The sequence below is a fragment of the Schistocerca piceifrons genome, chromosome 2 (assembly GCF_021461385.2).
Source record: "Schistocerca piceifrons isolate TAMUIC-IGC-003096 chromosome 2, iqSchPice1.1, whole genome shotgun sequence".
Classification (NCBI taxonomy): domain Eukaryota; kingdom Metazoa; phylum Arthropoda; class Insecta; order Orthoptera; family Acrididae; genus Schistocerca; species Schistocerca piceifrons.
Genome location: NC_060139.1, coordinates 740958382 through 740980173, shown reverse-complemented (window position 1 = coordinate 740980173; position 21792 = coordinate 740958382). Strand labels below are relative to the sequence as shown.

General features: G+C 39.2%; 1 protein-coding gene across 1 annotated transcript in view; it reads right to left on the bottom strand.

Annotated features, from left to right (window-relative positions):
* Positions 1–21792, bottom strand: part of LOC124776229 (GRIP and coiled-coil domain-containing protein 2-like) — a 282612-nt gene that overhangs the window by 255188 nt on the left and 5632 nt on the right. The window contains exon 3 of the mRNA XM_047251088.1: positions 4606–4679. Coding sequence (XP_047107044.1) covers positions 4606–4679 — 74 coding nt within the window. The remainder of the gene's footprint in view (positions 1–4605; positions 4680–21792) is intronic.

The following is a 21792-nucleotide window of genomic DNA, read 5'->3' as shown; positions in this document are numbered from 1 at the left end:
ATAAAATATGACCCCTAATGATGGCACAAATATGCTGAAAAATGTCTGAGTAATAAGATTTTGTGGTTCGTTGTTATAAGGCAGAACTCAATTCCCATAAGTAAATAGTAGTTTTAAAACACCACCGGTAAGCATCGGGATTTGAACTGACAATTGCACGAGAAGAGTGCTGCCCCACATAGGTAACGTGGCACTACAGCTGCAAAGTACTCTTTCAACACTCTTGTGATTGTTAAGGCAGATACCTCAACGTGAGAGCTAAGGATAGTTGTAATGCTTTTATGAATAGCTGGCATCAAAGAACTGAATTTTCAAACTATGTCTCAGAACTGAATTTTTAGACTATGTCTCATATTTTACACACAAATGATTCAAAATACTTCACTAAGCTGACATGAGAATATCAATGGCCATTTTACAAACATTTCCACTGATGGTACCGAGTATAAGCTACACTGACAGAAGAAAGAAAAGGTTTTCATGCATGATATCGGTTTATTGAGTGGTTCTCAATGCTAAACTCTGTCTGTACTATCCATACTTCACAGACGAGGTGTGGTTGGGCATCAAGTTGAAGTAGCAACAATATATCACAAGGATAACCCAAGCAGTCTTATTGTCATTTTCGAAATTTGCATACAGAGCTAAGGGGCAGGTAGGAATTATATTCAGTGTTAAACTCTTGTGAAAAGATCAATTTACGCTCTTTTTTTAATTTTTCTTTTCATTCGCAACTTCTCAGAGTAGAGCGGGCTCTTTGATATCTGTTCGAGTGAAGTGGGCTCTTTGATATCTGTCCCATTAAAGTGTCATAGTTAGTTCTATTCAGCCAATAACCAGACAATCTGATATTGAGACAACCGGAGAATCCCAACTGGGAATAAATGGGAGGAGCTTACCAGTTCCAGCATATGCCTTACAACCACTGGAAAACTCCTGAAAACTTGAGCTGGAAGCAGGCGATTGGAACTACATTACTGCCTCCACCATAAATTAAGAGGTTTTTGTTTCCATACAGCACCCTCCTGTTGTGCAGTTTCTCCCAAATTTAGCTCTTGATAGTTTCACAGCAATTGCAACTTATAGGCTATCAGAGCATTTATATAGAATTATTTATGAGTGATTGCTACATCAAACTACTATGTCTGTAGTGCTGCATCTGCTGCTGAACATCTCACTCACTCAGTAGTAAAATGATAAAATTTATTTCAGTCCATCCACTGACAACATACTGTATTTTATATGGACTATAAGACGCATTTTTTTCTCTAAAAAATTGCCTCCAAAATTTAGGTGCACATTATACTCAAAATTAATATAAAAATGTCCTGTGTTTGGTTTAATATTTCTGTCAGTCTTAAAAATGACCGTAATCCAATGCCTCTCTCTGCCTGGCAACACTGGATTCAACCGGCAACAGCAGTGTCCTGATGCAACGAACACGAGTTGCGGGAATTCACTAGCTTGCTAACACTGTTTCCCTCCTGCACCATCACCATAAACACAGAACACTTTCTAGCCTGTGATGTGTCATTGCAGTCTACACAGCCAGTGAACTTTAACTGAAGGTTATTTGTATTATTGCGATCAGTTTAATATTTCTGTTAGTAGCTAGTTTCATAATGGATAAAATAAAAGATATTCATATAATGCGGGTTATAAATTGAAAGTAATAGCACATACATAAGAACATGGAAACAGAGCAGCACAACATGAAAGGATGACATGTGTTGTGTATCTTTTTATGTCCACTTGTTTTTATAGTTACGCTTTTAGCTACTTTCATGACAACAGTTCTGTTACTTGGCACATCAATTGTCAGAAGAGTTTCATCCATATTCACCATTTGGTTTAGTACTACACTGGTTTTCTTTCAATGTTGAATAATAACATATTGATGTCTCAACAAATAATCCATTTAAAGTGTATACGGGAGAGGAATGGCACAAATGGGTGATGGATGAAACACAACATGAATTCATGCCGAAGCAAGCTTTAAAATAATCTACAATCAAACAAGTGTGTCAGTGGATAAAACAGTCGTCATCGAATGTGAGAGAAGACATAGTTGTTAATTCTTTCAAGAAGTGTGGCATAAGTACCAACACTTTTGATGGCAGTGAAAACCATCTTATATATGTAGAGGCCACAATGCCGATGAAGAGGAAGAAGAAAAAGAAGAACAACATTAAGATGATGATTTTCAGAGATTTTATAGGTCAGTTCCGTTTTATAAACTAATAGTTTTTTTTTTTTAGTTGGATTTGCAATCTAATAATAAAAATGGTAAAAATGTTATTTAAAAAAATTGATTAAAAATTAAGGTGCATCTTATAGTCCGTACCGTCTTGTAGTCTATAATATATGGTACAGAATAAATTTCTAAATCAACTTGTAGCTCAATTCAGTACCACACAGGAGCAGTCAGCCATAGGTACCTCTTCTGGGAATACCACAATACTTTTTTGGGGGGAAGAGGAGATCTCCGAAAATACTGTAAGTAACAGTAGATGATACTGTACTTTCTTTTTCCTTCAGCAACCAAAAGAGGTGAAAAAATACAGAATCAATTTACAGACATTGGCATCACTTTCTCTATAGTAGATCTGGTGATGAAATGCTATGAAACTGACAATTAACAATTTGCCCTTATTCAGATTATTAGTTCTGCTTCAGCTGTATGGTAAAACATATCTGAATGATCTTTCTGATCTGTATGTATAAATGTGGGGTGGCAAATATGCACAACTTCCTTGTAAATCACTTCATCGAAAGTAGTTTGCACTGGGAGTGTGAGGTCCCCTCCCCCTCTTACTAGTTGAGACACCACAAAAAACCTAAAATTTTGTATCAACCTTGTTTTGACAGAGATAATATGGAGAGTAAAAACACAATATAATGGAAACCATATGTTTAAACCATTGCATTCTAGTGGTCCTCTGGATGCAACGGACATTTACATGCCATTAGATAATGCTCTTATCAGAGGTGAAAGTAAATGGGGTGTTCAAACACAGCAACCACAAAAAGGAAGATGTGTAGATCTAAATGTTTGTTACATTATCAAACACCTTTGACAGCTATTTACAAATAACGATATCAGAGTTTACAGAAATATGCTTGTGTAGCATAATCATCAAAGCAATGTGAGATATGGCAACTTAATGCAATCTTAATAGTATGTGTGTGTGTTTGCGTAAGGCCTACTTGATAATGATGCCAAATACTGGATCAATATTTTCAAAAAGGTCACACTACTGTTGTATGTAAGAAGGTCAAGTTCTGTATTACGGACGTACAGCAATGTCTACTTCAGATCTCTCCAGTTTCCCATTGCCAAAATAATTTATTAGGCATGTGCATTCTCTTGATGAGAAATTTTTTAACCTGTGGAAGTTAATAATTAAGAGGAATCCTTTTTGTATAAAAAAAAGACTTTAGCCCTCAACTTTCTAACAGTCGAAACAGAGTTCGCCTTTTCTGGTGCAGGGCCAGTAGTTTCCCATCCACTGCTTTCATTGCTGCTTCATTTCTGGTGGAAACTATCGCTCACACAGTTCATTCACAGTAACAAATTGGTGCACAAAATCAGTTGCAATATTTCATATGCTTACAGCAGAGGAGGACAGTTGTAAAAGTAGTAGTCCTGTAGCAGTAATATGCTGGTGGTATTGGTAGTAATATTAGTTATTTGTTACTATAGTGAAAATTTTCATTCTAATGTGAATATGTAAACATAATAATATAGTATGTTGTCGAATACTAGGTAACAGAGCACAACAAAGAACAATTAAACACACAAAACTGCTTGTGGCAGCAACCATATCACACACCTTCATTCAACCACATGATCCTTCAACTACTACATTTTGAACTTTCTCCGTCTATTTCTCCTTCATTGCTATTTTTGGGGTGCCCTTGTCTTGGATTCTCTACAATCCAAGTGTGGTGTATTTTAAATCAGCCATTTCTTAAATGCTGGAAATGAAAGAGCAGACTCCAAGCCCTCATTAACTTTGGATGAATTTCCACTAGTGATAAACCATGGCAAGCCAAAAATATCATTGGGTTGTACTCCAGTTCATCAATTTAAATGAAGCCTACACAAGTCAACTCCTTTACAATAGCAAAAATATATATTCCAGTAATAAATTCGATTCTTTATCTGTGATATTGCACAACTGACAAAACCAAGATTTTGTCACTAAAGACCACATGTTGTGTTTTCTGCTTATCCTCCTATCCATCTTATAGATGATCACTAGCAACTAGCAGTGCCTATATTATTAGCAAGCAAAGTGAAATCTTATGGCAACATTAACCAGCATTGTTCAACTGCTTATAAAGACAATTTTTATCACCTTGTGAAACTGAGTGCCATACCAAGTGTAACTGTTTAGTGTAGATTGGTAGCATGTACAATGTACTGTTATGTGTGTGTTGATGAAGAAATTGACACAAAGTATGGAAGAGTGAAACACACATTGCAGAATGATGCGAGAGCTTTTATAAATGACAGTCTAATAAAATGAAAACACAATAATGGTAAGAGACAATGTCATAATTTTTTTACATAGTGGTGCATTTGAATGCTGTTGTTAATACCTTTGATTTCATTTCTGTTGTTCCCTCATATTTTGCTAGTTCTTCTTTCAGGCGCTGTATTTCCTCATTCGCATCTGGAAAATTTGAAAAAGACTGTTGCATATGACGAACATAACATTTTAATGGATATCTTAAGTATTCACAACAATGCAGTAAGCAGCAAACTCAGCACTGTAATATTCAATACACAAATTAAGGCCATATGTATCAAGTTAGTGGGAAGTCGGTGAAGTCACCATTGAAGCCATAAGCCAGTAATTATGACATGCGAATCAATTTTAAAATTACCACAATTCAGAAAAAATTGTGTTTTTAACAAATTCAGTCATTCTCATTTCCACTTGTACTCTCGCTTATACTCATATTAAGGCAAGCACACTTTACTTAAAAATGCTGAATAACTTCTGGGCATAACTGGGACAGAAAGATGAACATACACCAAAGCACTGAAACACCACTCACAGTCATATATATACTATATAATCAGAAATATATGGACCTATCAGTGGATATTAATATGGGGTGTTTCATCCTTTGCCTTTTTTTAAAGCTTGAACTCTGCTGGGGACACCTTCAATGAGGTATGGCAGTCCATTCTCCCTCAAGAGCTGAAACGAGAGAAGGTAGTGATGTTGGATGCTGGCGTATGGAACGTTACTCATTACAAAGGTGTTCCACTTGGTCCAGGTCAGGATTCTGGGATGGCCAGATTATTTCAGGAATGTTACTGTCCACAAATGACTGCCCCATTGATGCTAGCTTATGACAGGGTGAGAAACACCCCCCATACTGTCACAGTACCTCTTCTGTACTACCGGTTGACGCTACACATAATTGCATGTAACATTCTCCATTCATTTGCCAAACCCAAACTCTTCCATCAGAATGCCACACAGTATAGCATGATTCATCACTCCATATCACTTATTTCTTACTTATTTCTAGTCATCCACTGTCCAGTGGCACCATCATTTCTTACACCATCCCAACCGTCACTTATTATTGATTACAGAAATGTGTGGCCATGTCGAGCTGCTGGACTATAGAACCTGCTCCTCCTCCCCCCCCCCCCCCCTCCTTCCTACGCACAGTCATTATCCTAACTGGCCTGGCAGAAGCACTTTGGAACTTTACAATCACCCTCCACAATGCTCAATGGCCTGTGTCCATCATCAGTACATGCTATTCCTTTGCTTCTCAACTTCAAAATCACATTACCAACAGTCAACCTCAAGCTTTAGAAGCGTTGAAACATCCCTGACGGGTCTGTTACTCATGTGACATCCAATGACTAGTCCACGTTCAAAGACATTGTGCTCTCACAACTGATCCATACTGCGATTACAGCTTCTCTACTGACAACACAACACTCCTTGCCTCCTTTTATACTGGCAAGTTCACTTCACATCTCGTGACATCTACTGGGCAATTCTGCATTACAGAGGTGTGTCCAGATATTTCTTATCAGATCGTGTAGATGGTCAATCTCCACTGTATGAACTTTTTACGTTATCTCCACTTCTCCAACAGAAGGCACACCTTCAAAACCCGAATTTGTCTCTACATTGCTTAAACAGAGTGTAAGTATTTAGCCGCTCTACTGTCTGACATAATTTCAGTCAAATACCATAAGGAGTTCTGTACACCGCAAGCAACACATTAGTTGTGAAGTAAAAAATTGTCTGCCAGTAGGCAGTACCATATGCCATCTCTGGGAAGGAGACGGGCACAGTCAGGTCTCTGACCGTTACTATAGCCTTTTGTTTCCAGTGATTTTTGCTCTGCGTGACGCTCATCTTCCTTAGTCAAGTTTCCTTGGCTATAACATTAATTTTAAGCCAGATATACACCAAAATGAGAATGGTTTCCACTGCTTTTGTAGTCAGCTCAGTTCATGTTGAATACTTTGGACTAATTTCCTATCTTGACAGATAGTGTGCTCTCTTGGGACCGGGGCATGCGAGAAGCTTTAACAACTATAAATTCTAATTAACATTACTAATAAATATTCTTTCTCAGATCAAAAACTTACGGGAGGATAATTGAAGTTTAATGTCCATGACATCTTAAAACTCAACATAGGAAAATGAAACACCTACAACCATACTTATGATCTGTTTTATTTTGTAGCTACCAGTTTTGGCACTTCAATGGGCCACCTTCAGCCCTTAGTTGATACTGAAGGGGTTATCACGAACCATGTATACACTGCATCAGTGGCCAACATAACTGGTTTACGCAGACTATCTGTAACTGTTATGTCAGCACACCAACCATCAATGCCAACTACACAATAAATAAGATTATAAGGATGGCTGTAGACGCCTTTCATTTTCTTATAATAGTGAACGGCCGTGGTACCCACGACATCCAGCCAAAAGGAGGAAATACAAAAAACTTAAAACTCATTTTTTCTAATCACTCTAATATCCAAAATATCAACAAACGCAAGTAGCAATTGTGAGGCTATAGAAAGAACAATAAATAATATAACTTTAATTTACTCATATTCATACATGGAATTAGTTGATTTCCATTAACATCTTAAAAAATAACATATTTTCTGCTAAATTCAGTTTTAGAAGAAACAGTTTGGCACATCGCATTTCAGCAGTGTTGTTCTCTGGAGTGTGACCACAGATCGATAATGCATTATTATACGAGTTACTGAGCACATTAATGTTGTAGCATGCAGTCAAATTGTATTGTAGCAAACTATATTTGCTTATGAAATTTATTATTAACAATCCATTCCAATTCAAAAGCAATACGCATAGATACAACACTAGGAGAAAGGCTGATCTTCACTACTTTGGGTTACATCTAACTTTGGCACAGAAATGGGTGAATTATATTGCTACAAAAGTTTTTGGTCACTTACCAAATAGCATTAAAAATCATACAGATAGCCTACCAACAATTAAACACAAATTAAAAGAATTTTTGAAAGACGAATCCTTCTACTCAGTTGATGAATTTTTAGATATAAATTAGTATTAAAAAAAAAAGTTTGTGAAGTATTATCATTACGAAGTATTGTATTCATGATCTATGAGACAAGTATTAATCTAATCTAAGCTCATCATTGTATTTGGTCTCCAAAGAAACTTTTGCAATGGCGCCGGCAGGGCAGAGCAACATTAATAATTTAATTACAGACACATGTCTCTAATGCTGAACTAAAGACTTCCACACTGACATATCAGGGCCAGAATAAATGATACCTGTGATACGATCGACAATATTGTTAGCGCCGTCTTAACAGTCAAACAAAGTGAAATTGTGATGCAGTGATCCAGATTTATGTTTTCATGGTTTTTCTGAATTACTTTAGCCAAATGCAAAGACAATCCCTATGAAAAGGTCACACTCATATGCTGCCCCACCCACATTCAATTAAAGTTGCGCTTAATCTTTCATGACCTCACCATCACTGGGGTATTAAACAATATCTCTTCCATACTTCAATGATAAAACACTAGCTCTGCAAAACCATTTCATTCTGCTGCACACATTTTAGCAGCTCCCTTTTGAGCAATGCATAGCGTGATACAGGTGTGGTGAAACTGAGAAATTGTTATTAGAAAGGAAATCAGTACCTTCTTTTCACTAGCAAAGGAACCCCTTGAGTGCGAGGATACGAAATGCTAATGATCTTCACAGTGCCCAACATAATGTCTACCAGGCATCCACAACATTGGCTACTAACAACAACAAGGGGATGGGACTGGAGATATCCAATGCTGAGCATAGCATGAGGCTATAGAGCATAGCTGAACTGCTTGCTCGATGAGTAGCACACAACACTGCTACAATACTACAGGTGTTGATATAAAGCAGAACAATCACAATTTATATAAAAAAAAAGCAAGCACTGCATTATATCTCCAACAACCGTTTCCGAAGTTGGCATTTCATCAGAAAGCAATCCAAGGAATTTCGCAGAGTGAAAATGAAGTGGCAGAAAAAATAGAAGTGTTTCTTCAAGATGGGTCTGCGGAATGAGTGCAATGTACATTATGACAACAAGTGTTTAACAAGTGAAAATGGCACTAAAACAGGTGTCGAGCCGTATAGTTCATCATCTTGTCAGACCGGAAGTTACAAACCCCGCCTCCAGTGAAGTGTAGTAAAGGACATATGTCCAAGGAGTGGGTACAAAAAAAAAAGAGAGAGAGAGAGAGAGAGAGAGAGAGAGAGAGAGAGAGAGAGAGAGAGAAAGCCTAATGAACAGATTTCAAATAAGTATGCAGCAAAATGGCCGTGTAGTACTACAAATATTCAAGGGAGGACATAGAGCACTTGTTACAAAAACTGTTGTTTGTGCATTTCAAGAATGCTTGACAAAATTTACAGGATGTGCACAATACTGAACTCCTACATTAACCCAATTTGATGTGCACAACATAGATTACAGCGATTTCAAGGGAAGCAGTGGTTGGTTGCATAACTTCAAACAGTGTTACTGAATTAGATAACAAAATTTCAAACGAAGAATCAATTTGATGCACACTAAACTGTGGAATCAACCAGAAAATTTGTCGATGCGATAAGCAAACATATCTTATCACTCAGTAAGGAATTTGTTTTCAATTCTGACCAACTGAGATTTGAAGAGGAAACACATATGAAAGGAACCCTGGAAATTAGAGGTACCAAGAGAGTTGTATCATGGTCAAGTAACATCAATGCCTTAACATATTGATATATGGTTATGCCGAGCGTTAATCTGGATGGTAAATTGGTTGGAAAGTTATTTACTGTGTTGTGAAAAGTTGGAGGTACTCTGCCCCTATGATGTGCATAATCTTGCAATGACAATAAGGAATATTTAAATGTCACAGCAAGACAGAGTGAGAAAATGCGCATCAGAACAACAACTATGGTATGAGCACTGCTTTTGGCCAATAGCTGGTCAAAAAACTTGTTTTTTCTTGATTCCTGTCTGCGCATAAAAATCATACTTGTTTAGAGCAAACTATCCCTCCTGAAAGGGTGTGACACTGCAATTCATTCCACTTGGAGCCACTGGACAAATTCAGCCTCTGTATATTTGTTTTTCTCCGTGCCTATACACTATCTGAAGTTCCATGACAAACTGTTTCACATTTGGTTGCATGTCATCACATTCCATCAGTTCTCATCACCCTGTTACACCAATATGATTCTATAGGGTTTCTTTAAAGGTGGCTACCTAGCTGAACATCCTGCGCAGTTTGTAGCTTCCAAGAAGTTCGCCTTCAATCTTCATGGTGTGAACCTCTGTGACCACTACGGCGTGTCATTTTTCATTTGTGTTCGTGGTGCAAGTTAATGGTTTGTTTTTAACATTTCTTGATCTCTGCAACTCCCACACACCCATTTTCTGCTGCCTTCCTGATGCACATGGTGAGTCATTAACAACTAGTATTTTTTCCTGTCACAACTCTCAACATGAAATTTTCAAATGAGCCTTACTAAAGATTAAACTTGTGACCTTGCACTCAAGGGGTTCCTTGTAAGTAATGCCTTTAAGGGCAGATGCACAACAGGAAAGCCAATGTTGAGATTAAGTGCATGCTTTGCTGTAGACAAGGCACAAACATATTCTGGTACAATGATTCTCTCAATTACTTACCACTGCTCATATGGAGACTATTTGTTTAATTCCCTGTGTCCCATTTAGATTTTAGTCTGATACAAAAAGTTTGAAACAAAGTTCATTAGCACTGGGAAATCATGTCAGAAACTAATGGCATAAGCAAAGAGATCAACATGCACACCATTAAAATGCCAATGCAGAAAGATCTGTCAAGGGTTGAGAGCATCATCATCATTATTATTATTATTATTATTATTATTATTATTATTATTATTATTATTATTATTATTATTATTATTATTATTATTATTAGCTGACAATATATATTTGTCACAAAAAGTTTGACCTTTCCTTTATCCGCAAACTGCAACTTCTGATACTTGGACCACCCCCAAAAAAATTGATGTTAAACAATGAAAACTATAGATAACATATTTAGCCTTCCTCTACTCTGAGAGTATAAATATTATGGATAGTAAGGTAAATTCCACTGGTTCTCTCTGACAACATTTATTTCTTTCAACTTTTTAAATTTCAATGACTCAATCTATCTGCTCTTTCTGAAAATCGTCTAACATCGGTGGGAAATTACAACGAATCATTATTTCTTGCAAAAAGAACCAGATGCAATAGTGTTACTTGATACAGATTGCTATCTAGTGATTGAAAAATTCATGTTCTGAGTAACATTAGCAACTTTCTGACAACAATAGAAGTTCTCAAATATGTAGATTTCAAACAGTATAAAACAGTGAACCCACCACCTCTGATTCTTTAAGAAATAAAATTCCCATTAATAAAACAGCATTACTTTACAAGTGCATTAATGAGTTAGATATTTGACATTAAGTACATAAGATAGAAAAAGTTTAAAAAGATTTGAAATTATGTTTAAAGTTTGCTGGTAGCTACTAAGTGTTCTCATTATCAAACATTGGATGAGTACAGTCTGTGTAATTTTTACTCTGCTTTAAGCAAAGACTAGTTTTTCAAGTCTCAATGTTTGAGACTTCATTATCTCTTGAATTATGTGTTGGGCAATGATAGAATTTTGCTGGCATATCCAGTGATAAATGTCGATGCTGTCTGAAAAATATGTTGCACATAGAGTTAGTACTACAAAAGTGATAAATTAAAATGTCATATCTGAGGCTGAAGTTTTACTGTATGAACAGCAAAAATGTAGTAAGCAATAATTTCTTTCCTTTCATCATTTTATAAAGAGGGGGTCAATATGTTTCTTAAATGCTCACAATTACATGTAAAGTTTATTGGAAGTCAGTGCGTGCTCTTGGTGTATTTTGTATGTAGTCACACTGCCTCAGGGCACGCAAACAATTTCTACCTGTAATACTTTTCTTACTGTGTCAAACTTTCAGCATAAGATTATACCTCTTAATGAGTACATTATGACAGAATTTTAAATTTCTAATTTTTTCAATAATTATGTGAAATAATGAAAATAAAATTTTTGATGCCCCTGGAAGCTCTTAGATAGCAACCTGCAACTAGGACCAGGCGCCGTGCAGTAATATAGATTATAACAATCAATTTTCTTAAGTGTTTCACGGTGTTTTTATGACCACACAATGTGTGCTAAGTGTCGATGACAACACATTTCAGATACACCAAAAATGCTATACGAGAATTACAGGTTTGTGTGTCCAGTGTGCCCACTATGTGGTATTCCATGGCAAGTGACCTGGGGATCCGAGCCCCAATATCCTCAATTTTCATAAAGCCTGTACAGAATGTACCTAATAAATCTGCATGACAATCTGCCAAGTTTCAGCTCCATCTTTAACCTGTCTAGACATCAGCAATTTTTTTCACAAGGCTCCCTTTCTTCAGAACTGAGAATAGGCAAAAAAGAAAGAAAGAATCCTCATATTTGTCAAGACATTGTACCCTAACTAATAAAGCTATGATTCTGAGACTTGTCAACATGATACAAAACTTTGCACAGAACACAGAAACAAACTTCAATGAACCTCTCAGCTTTTCTCAACATGGTTTATCAGTGGTGTGCTTCCGAGTGTTGAAACAACAACACAACTGAATGCAGGAACCTGTGTGGACATAAGTAATTTTTTTCACAAGGCTCCCTTTCTTCAGAACTGAGACTGTGCAAAAAAGGAAGAAAGAAAGAATCCTCATATTTGTCAAGGCATTGTACCTTAACTAATACAGCTACAATCCTGAAGCTTGTCAACATGATACAAAACTTTGCAGGAAACAGAAGCAAAGATAAATGAACCTCACAGCTTTTCCCGACATGGTTTATTAGTGGTGTGCTTCCGAGTGTTGAAACAACAGCTCAACTGAATGCCAGAAACTACACCAGTAACAAACAAAGATCAAAAGTCTATGCTCAGTCTCCCTCCAACCTAGCAGAGCAAAAATTCCAAGATAAATGTTCACTACGTTTTAACAAGAAATAGGTAGCAAGTGAAAGTGCAGGAAACATGACCTGTTAGCATGCTGTGTCTTCCTCTCAGAAAATTAGTGAATTAAAAACTTCTTTCCATAAATGTATTCACTATGTTATCAGCCTCTGAAGTTACCAAAAAATATTAAATTTCGGCCATATTTGACACCTAGTATCTTAAAGTTGACACCTGCTTTTGTATAGTTTACACCATAGAAAGAGCACATTTGCGACAATATGTAATGCCTATTTACATTTTGGTGCCACTGCAGTTATACTGTTTTATCAGTACATTAACTAATGTTTACACGAGATCAAGCTCCAGCATAGAAGCAAAACTTCGGGCCTCAGGCCTTCAGCAGATAAAAAGTTATTGGCTGATGCGTAACTTTAGTCCAATAATGTTAGTGTAATTGCTGAAGTGTGTAATTCCATACGTAATTTTTAAAAAACTGGTGTTTGAAGTAATTTTTCAATAAGCTGTGGATCGATACCTTAAGAAGTTGAGATGACTATCTCCGCCTTATCATCATGTTTATCTGTGCATTATCATATTTGGGAATAAGTAATGTACTTGAAAACGGGTTTATAAGCTGAAAGCTAGGTTGTACGGTAACATTAATAATAAATTTTGTCAAATAAGGCAAAAAACAGTGTTCGTTTAGTTAACTGAGAATGCTTCACCAATACCCCACATATGATTCAATTAAAATGTTTGTTGCTTTAGTGGCCAATAAAGTTATGTTCCCTGTTTTTGTTACAAAATGTGCTTGAAGTACTACTGCCTCACAGGTTCATTACTGCTGTACCGAATTACACCAAACAATGATTTCAGGATGCCCAGACGGTTTGCTACCCTGCACAGCAGAGACATGAAGCTTGTCAGTTATATCAGCAGTGAATTAGTGATACGGAGATGAAAAATCCTTGTAGTTTTGAAGACATAAACAAACCTGCATACCATTTAATGGTATACAGTCCATCAAGGCATAGAAGCTGTAAATGGAGTTTCTTTGGAAGTACAACACCAGCTAAACTGATGTAGTAGTTTGTATTTGAATGAAAATGACCAATATGCTCTCATCAATTTGGAAGAATTTTCTTACACAGATACAAATTTTTTCCAAGATCATTTTGTAATCCTTTCAAGGAAGGAAAACATTTGATATTAAAAAGTTTACATTCAACTGATTTGAAAATGGATGATCAGCTAAAATCTAACAAAGATCAGTGTTCAACAGGCCTACACCTGTGCCTGTCATGTACAAAAGACTTTCCTACAAAGAACACTTCGCAAATATTAACTCCATCTCATCCAGATGAAGTTTACAAGACCAATATATCTGATCTCAGTAAAAGCTTATCAATTGTTCAAATATCGCCACTGAAATTTCAATGAAGTGGTTCAAGACAAAAAATCTGCAAAGTCAAATTTGCGTCATGTTGAAAAATCCATGGTTTTTGGACTTGATCATAGTGAATTGGAGCAACTTATTGCAACTAAACAATGTTTTAATTGTTTAGATTATAACCAGCTGATCAAAGAAGAAAAATGTAATAAATCAAATAGCAAAGAAAAAATTATTTTTGATCTCTATCCCTTAAAGCTGGACCATTAAAACAACTATATGTGTGAATTTTGTGTTTCAGAACAAACAGCCAAAGCAACAAGGCATTTTTAAGATTAAAAAGAAATTCTGGCACATTCAAAAAGCAAGCAAGACAGAAGCTTCCAGAAAAATAATGCAAAGGTTATGGATATTTCTGAAGGTAAAGAATTTTGTCAAATTTTTCCTGGAAAAAAATTGTTTTCATTTCAGTAGATTAATAAGAAGTTAAGATGCATAAGTACTTGTTACTATGCAATCTGAAAGAAATGTTAGTTGCTTATCACAATGGAAATCAACCTGAAATTGTATTTTTACATTTTTTGAACTGTGTCCAAAGTGGTTTGTGACTGCGTGTCTGCATCAGTTTTGCACTCAGTTTGTGCACGAAAATACAACAGAACGTAAAATTAAGATCACACATAGTCAAAGACAGTTAGGGATTGGTTGTGGGTGGGGGGAAACATGTGTAATTAGGAATCAAAAGACAACATTCTTCATGCCGTGAAAAATTTTCATGACCAGAAGTTCTGAAAAATTTGTGGAAGTGCATTGCAAATTGAAAATACTGATTATGAAGATTTGATTCAATATGAGTGATGGATTCACACTGACCATGCCACACTTGAAATCACACAACAGACTGTGGATGAAATTATTGATGAATTAGCAAAAACATTTTCAGCTGTTTCTAAACCATCGCTACCCTGCCGAGCTTAGTTTGTTTGGCAAGTAAATATTTGCAAGTGCCTACAGAAGAGGTAAAAGTGCACTTATGGTGTCAGCAGCTTTTCCTTTCAGTGTTGCAATTGGTAACAGTTTGTGTGATGAAATGATGGGGAAGCGAACGTGACAAATGATGAGACGGATGGTTAAACAAGATGACAGGACCAACGAGAACATAGTGATCAATAAACATAGTCATGATGTGGATTGTACGAAATCATGTGACGGCATATTGAAATATTTTGTGCAAAGTGTTGTCACATGATGTAAAATATTCCACAAAATTTAAACAGTACTCTTAGCTTCCAGCATAACCACAACCTCAGAAATAGGGATGTTTTGGAAATGCCGCACAAAGTTTTCAAAACAGTCATTGGGCTACACTACAGATCAATTTGTCACTACAATCAGTTTTCCTCCACTCGCATTCATTGGCTTTGCCAATTCACATACGAACTGTAACATTTCAACTTAACCTAGACCTCAGCCTACACTACAGATCAGTCCATTACCACAGTGAGTTTTCCTCTAGTAACAAGGGTTGGTTTCGCCAACTCATGACCAAACCGTAACTTTGGAATACGAAGCAACATCCCGAGAAATCGGGTCATATTCTGAGAAACATACAACACCACAAATACATACGAAAAAAGTAACAAACTTATAATTCATAATAGTCAGATCAATTATCGTCAATCTTGCTCTATCCGTGTCAAAAACAAAACCAATAAATTTATATCTTCTGATGAAACAAGTAATTAAATTCAGAGATTCTCACTGGCCATTGCATAGCATCGCCCGATTGGCTACAATCAGTGGAAATTAGCTGCCACTACAGCATGTGGCAGAAGAGCAGCCGACACCATAAGTGCACAGAACCAAAGAAGATCTCAATGTGGTTGAACTGATTACGCCGAGGGAATTTGCTGAAAATTTCTCCTTTACTGTTCACAGTGTAATTCCCAGGATCCCACTGGAAAAGGAAGGCAAACAAAACTGCTTCCATTTGATAATGGAAAAAGGAATGAGGCACATCTGAAAAAGCAAGCATGAAAAGAAGATTCCAGAAAACTATGCAAAAGACTTTTTTGCAGGGGGGGGGGGGGGGGGAGAAGGGGGGAGGGGAGGGGCGGGATATCTAGAACATAAGTCAAATTTGTCTAGATGAAAAACACTGTGTCCATTTGAATATAAATACATCAAGAAAATGATCAGAAACAAAAAGTACATGGCACTGAGCAATTTGAAAGTTATGTTTCTTAGTTATGAAGTCAGAATCTCAAAATTTTATTAAATATGTCCAGTGCATTATGTGACCATAGGTGCTACAGATTCACCCCTTGCTTGCTTGTGTGTGTGTGTGTGTGTGTGTGTGTGTGTGTGTGTGTGTGTGTGTGTCAGTTTTCCACAATTCACGAGAAGGCATTGTGATTGGTACATTAGAATGCAAAGTGACTGCTAGTGGTACAGCCACCGTGGACAAACGCGTGTTTGTGTCTACGTCTACGTTTATACTCCGCAAGCCACCCAACGGTGTGTGGTGGAGGGCACTTTCCTGTTCCAGTCGCGTATGGTTCCCGGGAAGAACAACTGCTGGAAAGCCTCTGTGCACGCTCGAATCTGTCTAATTTTACATTCGTGATCTCCTCAGGAGGTATAAGTAGGGGGAAGCAATATATTCGATACCCCATCCAGAAACGCACCCTCTCAAAACCTGGACAGCTAGCTACACCGTGATGCAGAGCGCCTCTCTTACAGAGTCTGCCACTTGAATTTGCTAAACATCTCCGTAACGCTATCACGATTACCAAATAACCCTGTGACGAAACGCGCCGCTCTTCTTTGGATCTTCTCTATCTCCTCCGTCAACCTGATCTGGTACGGATTCCACACTGATGAGCAATACTCAAGTATAGGTCGAACGAGTGTTTTGTAAGCCACCTCCTTTGTTGATGGACTACATTTCCTAAGGACTCTCCCAATGAATCTCAACCTGGTACCTGCCTTACCAACAATTAATTTTATATGGTGTGTGTGTGTGTGTGTGTGTGTGTGTGTGTGTGTGTGTGTGTGTGTGTGTGTGTGTGCGCGCGCGCGCGCATCTTGAGGACACGATCTGGGAAAGTGACATATCAATCACCAGAGCTCCCTGCTTAGACCCATCTGTAAAAACACCAACATAGGGTGGTGCTCATATAAAATAGTAAAATACTGCATTAAAAACAGAAGCAGGAATGTTTCTGTGCTGCACCACATATAAATTATGCTGGGCCTCTGCAGTAACCAGTGTGGAAGATGGTTTAAACGCTGAATTTCAGGTTGTATGTGCTCGACACGGAGTGACTCCAGCACACACTGCACATGGACCTGAAAAGGCACTGTGGCTTGTGGACAGTTGGAAAAAGATGTTACAGTGGCGGGCAGGCAACAGGTATGGTACGTGCGTGAAGTCAGATCTGCGAGGAACTTACATGCCTGATGCAGTATGAGGAGCTGCTGCTGGATGGTAAGTGGTAACTCATCACCCTCAGCACAGAGGCTGAGTATGGGACTGGTCCTATAAGCAGCCGAACTGCCTCACGGTGGACAGCATCAACGATCTTCAAATAAGAAGGCCTCGTCAATCCATATACCGTGCATGCGTACTTCAACTGTAAATGCACCAAAGCCCTATAAAACTGAAGCAGATGTGCCTTGTCTGCTCCACAGAACCTGTGGCTAAGGCACTTTATGATGTTTAGTGCCTTGAGAGATCTGGCGTTCAGGTCTCAGGTGTGGCAACCACGACAATTTGGAGTAAAGAAAGAGGCCCAGGAAATTCACCAAGTCTCTAAAATGCAGGATGTGTCCCTCATACACAAGATAGGCAAATGAAAAATATAATGAGAACGATTAAAATGAACACACACACACACACACACACACACACACACACACACACACACATTTATCTGCATGAAACTGAAAACCCTTCTCTGCTATCCACTCCTCTAACCTCTGCACTGTAAGTTCCAACTGACAACTAGCTCTTGCAGCGATGGAGAACAGAAAACAGCAAAATTATCCACAAACACAGAGCACTGTACATGACTCCTTACCATGGACATGATACTATGGCAAAGAGGGTAACACATAAAACAATGCCTGGAGGGACACCATTCCCCTGCTCAAACTGATCTGACAGCAAGTCAGTAACTCCAGTTTTCAATAACCGCTAAGACAGGAAAGACCATATGAAGATGAGGAGGTGGCCACAAAAGCCTCACTGATGCAGTAGTGCAAGAATACAGCGTCTCCAAGTAGCATCATATGCCTTACTGATATTTAAGAATATGCCAATACAGTGATGTTTATGTAGGAAAGCCTACTGAATAGCCGCTTCTTACAGGGTCAGGTTGTCAACAGGGACCAAAATCTCCTGAGAGCGTCTAAGGAGTTGCCTGGTCTTTAACGACCATACCCGATGAAGGTCAACTGTTTGCTCCAGGGTCTTTCCTACACAGCTCATTAATGCTATACTCCCATAACTGATGGGACATGTGCAATCCTTTCCTGGTTTGAGGAGAGGTATCAAAAGTGTCTCCACAAGTTGGGGGAGTTACCTGTCCATCATATGACAAGGTGCAGTATCATGAGTCTCAGACAGGGCCAATTCCAGTTCCCACTTAGGAAAAGGGTAGTTCTCCCTCGAAATGCCAGATTCTGGCTGGCATGGGCAGTAGTTTGTGCAAAATTCTCTGCCAGTGTCTGAGCCATGTCTCCAGGCACTATATGGAGACATCCCTATTTCAGTACTGCTGCTATTGGTAAATGACTGCATTTACCAGAAACCCTGCTGATGGCTTCCCATATTTTTGTTGAACAATTGGATTGGTTGATAGATTCCAGGAAAACTTGCCATGACATTTTCTTGCTCCCCTTAATTAGGCAATGAGCCTTGGCTCTCGCGACTCGAAAGGCTACGAGGTTATCTGCTGTAGTGCGGCATTTAAATCGGCAAAGAGCCGCACACCTGTCCTGGATGGCTGAACAGCACTCATCTGTCCAGCAAGCTACAGCACTTTGGAATGGATAAGTCAGCGGCATGATCACTCACATGATGTGACCCACCCATTCCCAGTTGCTGTTGTGATGTTCAAACACAACCAGCTGGCTTAACAGTGTCCAGTTAGATCTGCAGACAATCCATGTTGGTGGGCTCTCTTCAGGTAGTCCTCCATCCAGTAGGTGAATGCGGAGTTTAAGTGGTCACTGGAATGAAGGTTGTCAATGACCTCCCACTGAACAGTGTCTGTGAGGACTGGACAGCAGAAAGAGAGGTTGATGGCTGAGAATGACCCGGTAGCAGCGCAGAAAATGAGTGTGAGTACTTGTGTTAAGGATGCACAGCTCATGAGACGTTATGAGGCACTCCAAAATCCGACCTCGAAGGCAAGCAGACGTCGAGCCCCACAAGACAAGATGGGCACTGAAGTCTTCTAGTACGAAAAATGGTCATTGGAGTCGATCAAGAAGATTGGCTGGTTGTATGGTTTAAAGAGGGGGGAATGGACCAAAATGCGAGGTCATTGGTCCCTTGTTCCTATTAATGTAAATCCATAAGAGAAAGAGAAAGAAGAAGAAGAAAAGGACTCAACACAGCACAAAACTGGGAGAAAGAGAAAAACCACAAGAACGGCAGAAGGGTAACAAACACTTCAATAAACAAAATAGGACAAGAAAACGAGAGTCGCAAGAAACAGGTAGAAAGGATTAAAACAAGACAGCAAACGACCGTGGCTTCTTGACCACGAGTATGAAAAGGATAAGCCAGCCACTCCGCAACATATTAAAATCTCCAGCCTAAAAGCACTAGGGTGGAGGACACAGATGGACAAATAACAAGCGCTAAAACTTAGATAGAAGGATAAAACCCCCCTCATGCATAAAATGTATAACTAAATCAGTCAATGAGGCATTGTCTGCTAAAATTAATGGTAACGAGTTTGGTAACTGAAGATTTCATTGCAGGGCCGCCAAAGTAGGACAGTGCAACAGAATATGGGCCACTGTCAACCGGGCACCACACTGACACTGGGCTGGGTCTTCACGGTGCAGGAGATGGTCGTGGGTCACCCAAGTGCGGCCAATGCGGAGCTGTCAGAAACCACAGAGTCCCTGTGAGAGGTCCGCATGGAGGACTTCCACACATTCATAGTCTCCTTAATGGCACGCAGTTTGTTGTGCATACTAAGGTTATACCATTCCGTCTCGCAAAGCCAAAAAACCTAGCGGCATAATACCGAACACAGGTCAGTTTCAGAGATGCCCATCTCCAGAAGCAGTTTCCACATAGCCTGTTTGGCCAGCCTGTCAGCAAGTTCGTTGCCTGGGATTCCGACTTGTCCTGGAGTCCAGACAAACACCACTGAACGACTGGACTGTTCCAGGGCACAGATGGACTCCTGGATGGTCGCTACCAAAGGATGGCGAGGGTAGCAATGGTCAATAGCTTGTCAGCTGCTCAAGGAGTCAGTACAGAGAAGCTCTGCAGTGAAAACACTGCAGCCATCTGGCAAGAAGTACTGTTCAAAACATCCTATGTGAACAAAGACAAAGCCAACGAGAACATCAGCCATCGATCCACAGGTGTTAACACTTCAGAGTCCCGGGACATCTCAAGAACTGAGATCAAGTGACAGCAGAAAGACACTGGATTGATTGACTGACTCCTTATGGCCATGAGAAAGGCCCAGATGAAGCTGCAGCCTGGGTTTATACCATGGTGATGTAGGTGAATGGACCTCGAGTAGGGGTGGTAAAGGGAAGGACTCCAGTTCAGACAGAAGGGATCGGACATGAACCACAATTGTAAGCCCTGACCTGGGTCACCGATGCGGGAGATGAACCGCCATGGTTGGGAAAAGGAGATAGTAATTTTGATGCTCAGGAGAGCTGCAAATGTGTGAAACATAACTGGCGAACAGTTGTGCACACCTGATCTGCAATGGAGGGACTCCAGCCTGCACCAGTACACTGGTCACTGGACTCGTCCCAAAAGCTCCTGTTGCTAGTCGATTTCCACAGTAGTGCACTGGGTCTAGTAACTGCAATGCTGAGGGCAATGCGAAACCATAAACCAGCCTCCAATAGTCAAGGCTGAATTGAACAAGGCCTCTGTAGAGCTGCAGCTGAGCAGAGCGACCTGCATCCCAGTTGGTGCTGCTCAGACAGTGGAGGGCATTGAGGTGCTACTAGCATTTAGGCTTAAGCCGACATAGATGACAAAGCCAAGTTAAGCGGGCATCAAAAACCAGTCCTAAGAATCAATATGTCTCCACTGCAGTGAGTGGATCATCATCAAGGTAATGTTCTGGTTGCAGATGAACAGTATGATGCTGACAGAAGTGCATGACACACCACTTCGCAGATAAAAACTGGAAACCATGGGCTAGAGCCCATGACTGCACCTTGTGGATAGCTCCCTGTAAGTGCCTCTCAGCAATACTAGTACTGGAGGAGCAGTAGAAAATGTGAAAGTTGTCTGCATACAGAGAAGGTGAGACGGATGGCCCTACAGCCACTGCCAGACCATTAATGGCCACTAAAAATTGAGAGACATTCAATACGGAGCCCTGCGGGACCCCAGTCTTCTAGATATTGGGGGGAGGGCGTGGGGGGAGAGAGCATAGGAGCCACCAACTTGGACATGGAAAGTACAGAGTGACAGGAAATTCTGAATTAAAATCAGGTGCGGGCCCCAGAGACCCCACTCATATAATGTAGCTAGGATATGATGTCACCAGGTCATGTCATATGGTTTCCTTAAATAAAAAAAGATGGCAATAAGCTGTTGGCATCTGGAA